Source organism: Bos mutus, chromosome 2 (genome assembly GCF_027580195.1).
Source record: "Bos mutus isolate GX-2022 chromosome 2, NWIPB_WYAK_1.1, whole genome shotgun sequence".
Classification (NCBI taxonomy): Eukaryota; Metazoa; Chordata; class Mammalia; order Artiodactyla; family Bovidae; genus Bos; species Bos mutus.
This window is the reverse complement of record NC_091618.1, coordinates 116,652,768-116,661,669: the sequence shown is the minus strand read 5'-3', so window position 1 is coordinate 116,661,669 and position 8,902 is coordinate 116,652,768. Positions and strand designations below refer to the sequence as shown.

Sequence of the window (8,902 nt, the reverse complement as noted above, 5' to 3'; positions counted from 1 at the left end):
ACTTTCATCAAGAGGCTTTTTAGTTCTTCTTCACTTTCTGCCATAAGGGTGGTGTCATCTGCATATCTGAGGTTACTGATATTTCTCCTGGCAATCTTGATTCCAGCTTGTGCTTCTTCCAGCCCAGCGTTTCTCATGATGTACTCTGCATAAAAGTTAAATAAACAGGGTGACAGTATACAGCCTTGACATACTCCTTTTCCTATTTGGAACCAGTCTGTTGTTCCATGTCCAGTGCTTCCCATAGCACACTCTAACTGCAGGGAATGAATATTTCAATGGCAGTACACAAAATTGTGTGTTCTCTGCTAATTTCTTTTTATAAACCATAAAGTTATTGTGTTCTGCCTAATAAATTAGTTTGGATAATAACATCATAAACCTCAAAATAGAAATCATTTGATCAAAAGCAAAATATACCAAGGAAATACATTACCATCTAAAATATTAATAGAGCTAGAACTATTGGGGAAAAAAAAGATTAAAAGCTCTCAATGAACTTAAATTTCTCACCATCTAAGCATAAATGTTCTCAAGTGCTGATTCAGCATACAGTCTTTTCCAAAAGTCTTAAAAGATTGAACAGATGCTCCTAAAGGTCCGTGAACTTCATTAAAAACTTGACACTAATCCACTCTTTTCTTCCCTGTTTTTGGGATGGAGGGGTAAGAGGCAAGAGGTGATGAAAGAAGGATCAGTTCTATCGTTATCAATGGACACACAGGACCAAAAAATCAAGCTGGTCTCCAGAGGAAGCAAGGAAATCGAGCCTCTCCATCTTCCACCCAGCATAAAAATGGTCTAAATGGGAGACAGAAATAACCACTTGGAAAATGATTTTGCTGAATGTCTTCCTTTCTCAAGATGTCTGACCACAGCTATGCTTGAAATACTCATAGATGAACAATATTTGCCCAAAAGATGTGGTTATTCTTACAAGGTAATTAAGAAACAATCATTTCCAATTATTTTTTAAAAGAAATGCCAAATAGAATATACATGGGATTTGATCATCTCAATTTTGACAGGCAGAAAGATAAGCATGTTAGGAACCAAACATCATCTTTTAGCTCCTATACATTTTGCCTGAATGAAATTCCTGTGTGGTAAATATGCCTCCCTTTATGCAGCAAAATCCACCCTGAGTCCAACACCATTTTCCTAAAATCTAATTCCTTTCAACAAGGCACTAAATCTTTTTACTGCAACCACCAAATGCTATATTATTGCTAGAAATAGTACAATACACTAACTTTTTGATACATGCTTCAGCTTTCCAAGATTCTGTTGGAAAGAAAATGATCCTTTATGACATTTTATAACATCCCACCCCATTTATTGCTTTCCAGAATTTCTATCATTAATTAAAGGGCCTTCTTTCACCATCCCCTGCCCCTCCCCCCAAAAAACCCTAATCTATTCTCCAACTGCCTGTCATAGACTAAATAAAAGTCGGTCTATCACAGCAGCAGGCATGGTCATGCCAATTTCACAGTGTGATTTGTGCACTCATTTCATTTTGAAAATGACCCTGCCCTCCATCTGTCTAAGCCGAATGTCCTGCTTTTTTCAAGCCAGGCCTCAGGAGCAGCAGCACATGAAATAAGGAGGAAGAACAGCTTCCCTCCGGCCCACTTCAGCAGCCACACTCACAGACAGGGGAAGCAGCACAAAGAGGGGTCCTCAACTGATGCCTGTAGGGAGGGGAGAGATTTAGGGAAGAGTAGAGGCCTTCTATTTTGGTTCCATTCCCAAGAGGCCATTTGAAGGTGAATGCTTTCATGATGCAAATACAACCCTGAAAATCGGATTGATAAGACTAAAGATACAAAACACAATTTCCGATTTCCATGTTCTGTCTCGTTACCTTGATTTATAATAGCATCTTATCCAAAGTATCAGGTCATACATAAGTATTTTAAAAGACTGAGCCTTTTGGATATTTTTTTTCCCCAAGAGCTAAGTATCAATCCCGCAGGCATGAAGGAGAAGGCACCCTATTCCTTTACTACTGAGCAGCACTGGACAGCATCCCTCAAATCATGGACCTCTTAGGACTTCAGCAGAGATTGGGTTGGAAGAAGCCTCGGAGTCAGATTACTGAGTTATGACCAAAGAAAGTCTTTCTCAGCTGCTTTCTCTGGGCATCATGGGTGGCCCACTCAAACCCACTGGAAGGAGTGCAGTTTGTCTTTTACTTGGTATTTATGCAGTGGACAGTTCCTTGTCCAGTTTCATGCTTCAGCAGAACACAACTCTGGCAAACTTTGCAGCAAGGGAGAAGAATGGATGAGAATATGAAGTCAATTTCTTGATACTGAAGTCTCTTTTTAGCTATAATAGATGATTAGGAAATTCACCACCTCCCATTTATCACCTCCTTAACATCTGCTCACAGCTGCAACTCAGGGAAGGAAGTTCAAATTCTACCAGCTAAAGTTGCTTGTTTGTTTTAATAGAAAAAATAACAACCGAGAAAGCAAGACACTATATTCCCTCAAAGCTGGGCCCTCATGTGATACATGTGTGTGTGCTCAGTTGCTTCAGTTCTGTCCGACTCATTGCGATCCTATGGACTGTAGTGTGCCAGGCGCCTCTGTCCATGGGATTCTCCAGGCAAGAATACTGGAGTGGGTTACCACTTCCTTCTCCAAGAGATCTTCCCAACCCAGGGATTGAACCTGCATCTCTTATGTTGCCTGCATTGGCAGCTGAGTTCTTCACCATTAGCTCCACTTGGGAAGCCCCATACTGAGCACTATTAAATTCCAAAGAATTTACACACAAACAGATTTTAAAGTAGTAACACAGAATCCAGGGCATCTATTCCAAATACATAACAAAGGAACAAAAGAAAACCCAGCCACAGATTAAGTAGGCTGCAAAGTTCAAAGACTAACGGTGCACAGAAAAGGGAAAACTTTGGAATGTGCTTCCTCCTCGCCTCCACCCTTCCTGGAAAACACGAGGTCGTAGATTTCTTCAAGGTTTTTCCACTTCGTAGTGAAATCTGGAGAGTCAAGACAGACCTCAGGGCCAAGTTTAAATGCGAATATGAAGTCAGTAATATTTGTAGTTACGGAAAAACGGGGGGAGCGGGAGGGGTAGTGGGAGAGGAGCGCAGGCGCTTGAAACTAAAGTCGAACCTAAGTATCACATAAACTCCAAGCACTCTTTCCTGCTACCAACCTCTGAAACGACAAAATAAGAATTGATCGCCGCACTGTTTTGTTCTTAGAAAGTGCGCCCACGGGACGGCCCAAAGACAGAAAGTCTACTGTAATTCGCGGAGAATACCAAACTGACATTTCTTTTTTTCCATTCCCGTTTCATTCACGAAAACAACGTGAAACACCACTATGTATACACACTGCAGTGTCTAAAGGCTCAAAAACGGAAGGGACTTCGAACCGTAAACTTTCCACCTCCGCGCCAGAGACACAACAGGCAGTCAACAATCCTCATTTACCATAGAACGGAAGGTGACCGCGACCTCATCTCCCCTCACCCCAGGGTCCGCCCCGAGGACTACGCCTCCCAGCATGCAGCGCGGCTACGTCCCCTGGCGGTGCGAACCGGTGCATGCCGGGAAGTAGAGTTTCCGTCTTCGAACGGCCAGAAGGTCTTTCCTTTCGCGTCTAACGCCGCTCACACTGGAGTCTTCAGGGACCAGGCCAATAATTGGAATACACACATTAGTGACTCTTTTCAATCTCAGGTTGATCGTTCCGCTGCAAAGTACTTTAGGAGCACCTCCCCACCCAAAAAAGCCCATTAAAAACACCAACCTTTTTCGCAGCCTTCCGTTTCCGGTTGTCTTGTTGCCCTGGTAACGAGCGTAAGCAACCTCGGAGGCGGTTATGGCGGGCCTGGGGGGTTCGCAGATCCCCGACGGGGAGTTCACCGCGGTTGTCTACCGACTCATCCGGGATGCCCGGTACGCCGAGGCCGTGCAGCTGCTGGGCGGAGAGCTCCAGCGGAGCCCGAGAAGCCGCGCCGGGCTGTCGCTGCTGGGCTACTGCTACTACCGCCTACAGGAGTTCGCGCTGGCTGCCGAGTGCTATGAGCAGCTGGGCCAGCTGCACCCGGAGCTGGAGCAGTACCGCCTGTACCAGGCCCAGGCCCTGTACAAGGCCTGCCTTTACCCAGAGGCCACCCGCGTGTCCTTGCTCCTCCTGGACAACCCCGCCTACCACAACCGGGTCCTCCGTCTCCAAGCCGCGATTAAGTACAGCGAGGCAGACCTGCCCGGGGCCAGGAGCCTGGTGGAGCAGCTACTGAGTGAAGGAGGAGAAGACAGCGGGGGCGAGAACGAGCTGGATGGCCAGGTCAATCTGGGTTGTCTGCTCTACAAGGAGGGACATTATGAAGCCGCGTGTTCCAAGTTCTCTGCGGCCCTGCAGGCTTCGGGCTACCGGCCTGATCTTTCCTACAACCTGGCTTTGGCCTATTATAGCAGCCGGCACTATGCCCTAGCTCTGAAGCATATCGCGGACATTATTGAGCATGGCATCCGCCAGCACCCAGAGCTGGGTGTGGGCATGACCACTGTGGGCATTGATGTTCGAAGTGTTGGCAACACCGTAGTCCTTCACCAGACTGCCCTGGTGGAAGCCTTCAACCTCAGGGCCGCCATAGAATACCAACTGAGAAACTATGAGGCGGCCCAGGAGGCCCTCACTGACATGCCACCAAGAGCAGAGGAGGAGTTAGACCCCGTGACCCTGCACAATCAGGCACTAATGAACATGGATGCCAGGCCCACAGAAGGGTTTGAAAAACTACAGTTTTTGCTCCAGCAGATCCCCTTTCCCCCAGAGACCTTTGGCAACCTGTTGCTGCTCTATTGTGAATATGAGTATTTTGACCTGGCAGCAGACGTCCTGGCAGAGAATGCCCATTTGACTTACGAATTCCTCACACCCTATCTCTATGACTTCTTGGATGCCATGGTCACTTGCCAGACAGCTCCTGAAGAGGCTTTCATTAAGCTTGATGGCCTAGCAGGGATGCTGACTGAACAGCTCCGGAAACTCACCATACAAGTGCAGGAAGCAAGACACAATAAAGATGATGAAGCTGTCAAAAAGGCAGTGAATGAATATGAGGACACCCTTGAGAAGTACATTCCTGTGTTGATGGCCCAGGCCAAAATCTACTGGAACCTTGAAAATTACCCAATGGTGGAAAAACTCTTCCGCAAATCTGTGGAATTCTGTAACGACCACCATGTGTGGAAGCTGAATGTGGCTCATGTTCTGTTCATGCAGGAAAACAAATACAAAGAAGCCATAGGTTTTTATGAGCCCATAGTCAAGAAGCATTATGACAACATCCTGAATGTCAGTGCTATTGTGCTGGCCAACCTGTGTGTTTCGTATATTATGATAAGTCAAAATGAAGAAGCTGAGGAGTTGATGAGGAAGATTGGAAAGGAGGAAGAGCAGCTCTCCTATGATGACCCAGATAAGAAAATCTACCATCTCTGCATTGTGAATCTGGTGATAGGGACGCTTTATTGTGCCAAAGGGAATTATGACTTTGGTATTTCCCAGGTTATCAAAAGCTTAGAACCTTGTAATAAAAAACTAGGAACTGATACATGGTATTATGCCAAAAGATGCTTCCTGTCATTATTAGAAAACATGTCAAAACACACCATCATGCTTCGTGACAGTGTCATTCAAGAATGTGTTCAGTTTTTAGAACACTGTGAACTTTATGGGAGGGACATACCTGCAGTTATTGAAGAAACCCTGGAAGAAGAAAGAATGCATATTGGAAAGAATACAGTCACATACGAATCCAGAGAGTTAAAAGCTTTGATTTATGAGATTATAGGATGGAATATGTAGTAATGTCTGATAGTGGACTTATCATAATGGCTTTATGTCTGTTTTTCACTCTTTTTTTAATCTCCAGTTAGCTACTGGCATCTTTACATTTGTTACACATTGGACTTTGTACAGTTTATAATAAAAATAATTAGTATTTTTTAAAAATCTTCACAAAGTGAAATATAAGAACATCTAGAAAGATTTATGAAAATTCAGAACTGCATGGGGACACTATTTCTATTAGAACTTGTTTAGCACCCATGTTCCCTGTTACCATTGGTGCTTTGTATTTTGAGAGTGACCTGTGTAAGGGTTATATTATCCAGGGACTTGGTACTAGTCCTAACAGGCCCAGAACTCTGTAGTTAATGTCTAGGATTTCTTGGCTTTTAATAATCTCAGGGATTGTGTGTTCTAATTCATAGTTTGTAATGAATACATATTATATAGCATTAGGATGTTTTTCAGAGTTTTCAATATAAGATACAATGCTTTATGTTAACAAAATACCTTACATTATAAATTTTTTTGTTGCTGCTGGTTTTTTAATGTGCAAGTTAGTGGGAGACCTTGTGCCCTTAACATAATTATGGTGCTGTGGTTTAGAGACAATAAACAGTTGTCAAAGAATTTTACATAGTTTTCTTTTGTTCTACTTGTTAGTAATTTGAGTATATAAGCAACATATAGTGTTTTTCATAACTCTGTTCTCATTTAAGTGAGGAATAGCAGAGGTACCTTGAGAACTCTGCTTACTTCCTACGTTTGTAACTTAGGATATGTTAATGCTGGCGTTGTTTCTGTGTGGTAACCTCTCAGGAAAAGAAAAATCTAAGCTATTTCCATGACCCCACCAAACTTCTCTTCCACCTCTATCACAGATGAAAAGGTCAGTTCTGAAACCTCATCTGGTAGACTGATAAGGCTAAGTTATGGCCACAACCCTTCCAATGAAAACCCCACTCATTCTGCTTAGGCATTTTTATTTTCTGAACCATACAAGAGCTTTACCTTGTTTCCCGACCCCTTTTCTTTCCATAAATCTGTCAACCCCAACTCTTGACCTAGCTTAGAGAAAAACAAAGTACCTTGAATTATATGAAACTGCTGATTTTGGAAGTTTTTAAACTACAAAACTAGCAAATTTTTATGGTCCAATCTAACAGTGTTCTATTGAAAGATAGTGAACCCTGCTGTGATGGTCAGTTCAGTTCAGTTGCTCAGTCATGTCCAACTCTTTCTGACTCCATGGACTGCAGCATGCTAGGCTTCCCTTCCCTATCTCTCCCAGAGCTTGCTCAAACTCATGTCCATTGAGTCGGTGATGCCATCCAACCATCTCATCCTCTGTTGTCCCCTTCTCCTCCTGCCTTCAATCTTTACCAGCATCAGGGTCTTTTCCAATGAATCAGTCCTTTGCATCTGGTGGCCAAAGTACTGGAGTGTCAGCTTCAGCATCAGTCCTTCCAATGAATATTCAGGACTCACTTCCTTTAGGATTGACTGGTTTGATCTCCTTGCAGTCCAAAAGACTCTAGAGTCTTCTCCAACACAGTTCAAAAGCATCAGTTCTTCAGCGCTCAGCTTTCTTTATGCTCACATCCATACTGGAAAAACCAGTTTGACAGACCTTTGTCAGCAAAGTAGTCTGCTTTTGAATATGCTGTCTAGATTGGTCATAGCTTTTCTTTCAAGGAGCAAGTGTCTTTTAATTTCATGGCTGCAGTCACCATCTGCAGTGATTTTGGAGACGCCCCCAAATAAAGTCTCTTACTGTTTCCATTGTTTGAACATCTATTTGCCATGAAGTGACGGGACTGGATTAACACCTGTAGTAACAGGCAAATTTGGCCTTGGAATACGGAATGAAGCAGGGCAAAGGCTAATAGAGTTTGCCAAGAGAACGCACTGGTCACAGTAAACACCCTCTTCCAACAACACAAGAGAAGATTCTACACATGGACATCACCAGATGGTCGACACCAAAATCAGATTGATTATATTCTTTGCAGCCAAAGATGGAGAAGCTGTATACAGTCAGCAAACACAAGACTGGGAGCTGACTGTGGCTCAGATCATGAGCTCCTTATTGTCAAATTCAGACTTAAATTGAAGAAAGTAGGGAAAACCACTAGACCATTCAGGTATGACCTAAATCAAATCCCTAATGATTATACAGTGGAAGTGAGAAATAGATTTAAGGGACTAGATCTGATAGAGTGCCTGATGAACTATGGACTGAGGTTCGTGACATTGTACAGGAGACAGGGATCAAGACCATCCCCATGGAAAAGAAATGCAAAAAAGCAAAATGGCTGTCTGGGGAGGCCTTACAAATAGCTGTGAAAAGAAGAGAAGTGAAAGCAAAGGAGAAAAGAAGGATATAAGCATCTGAATGCAGAGTTCCAAAGAATAGCAAGAAGAGATAAGAAAGCCTTCCTCAGTGATCAATGCATAGAAATAGATGAAAACAACAGAATGGAAAAGACTAGAGATCTCGTCAAGAAAATTAGAGATACCAAGAGAACATTTCATGCAAAGATGGGCTCAATAAAGGACAGAAATGGTATGGACCTAACAGAAGCAGAAGATATTAAGAAGAGATGGCAAGAATACACAGAAGAACTGTACAAAAAGGATCTTCACGACCCAAATAATCACGATGGTGTGATCACTCACCTAGAGCCAGACATCCTGTAATGTGAAGTCAAGTGGGCCTTTAAAAAGCATCAAACAAAGCTAGTGGAGGTGATGGAATTCCAGTTGAGCTATTCCAAATCCTGAAAGATGATGCTGTGAAAGTGCTGCACTCAATATGCCAGCAAATTTGGAAAACTCAGCAGTGGCCACAGGACTGGAAAAGGTCAGTTTTCATTCCAATCCCAAAGAAAGGCAATGCCAAAGAATGTTCAAACTACCGCACAATTGCACTCATCTCACATGCTAGTAAACTAAGGCTCAAAATTCTCCAAGCCAGGCTTCAGTAATATGTGAACTGTGAACTTCCAGATGTTCAAGCTGGTTTTAGAAAAGGCAGAGGAACCAGAGATCAAATTGCCAATATC

General features: G+C 43.2%; 1 protein-coding gene across 1 annotated transcript; it reads left to right on the top strand.

Annotated features, from left to right (window-relative positions):
• Window positions 1-3,792: 3,792 nt before the first annotated feature.
• LOC102283216 (intraflagellar transport protein 70B) lies at window positions 3,793-6,442 on the top strand. Its single transcript, XM_005900801.2, has one exon. It carries the CDS (start codon window positions 3,861-3,863, stop codon window positions 5,853-5,855), a length of 1,995 nt encoding a protein of 664 aa, XP_005900863.2. The 5' UTR covers window positions 3,793-3,860; the 3' UTR covers window positions 5,856-6,442.
• Window positions 6,443-8,902: the final 2,460 nt, after the last annotated feature.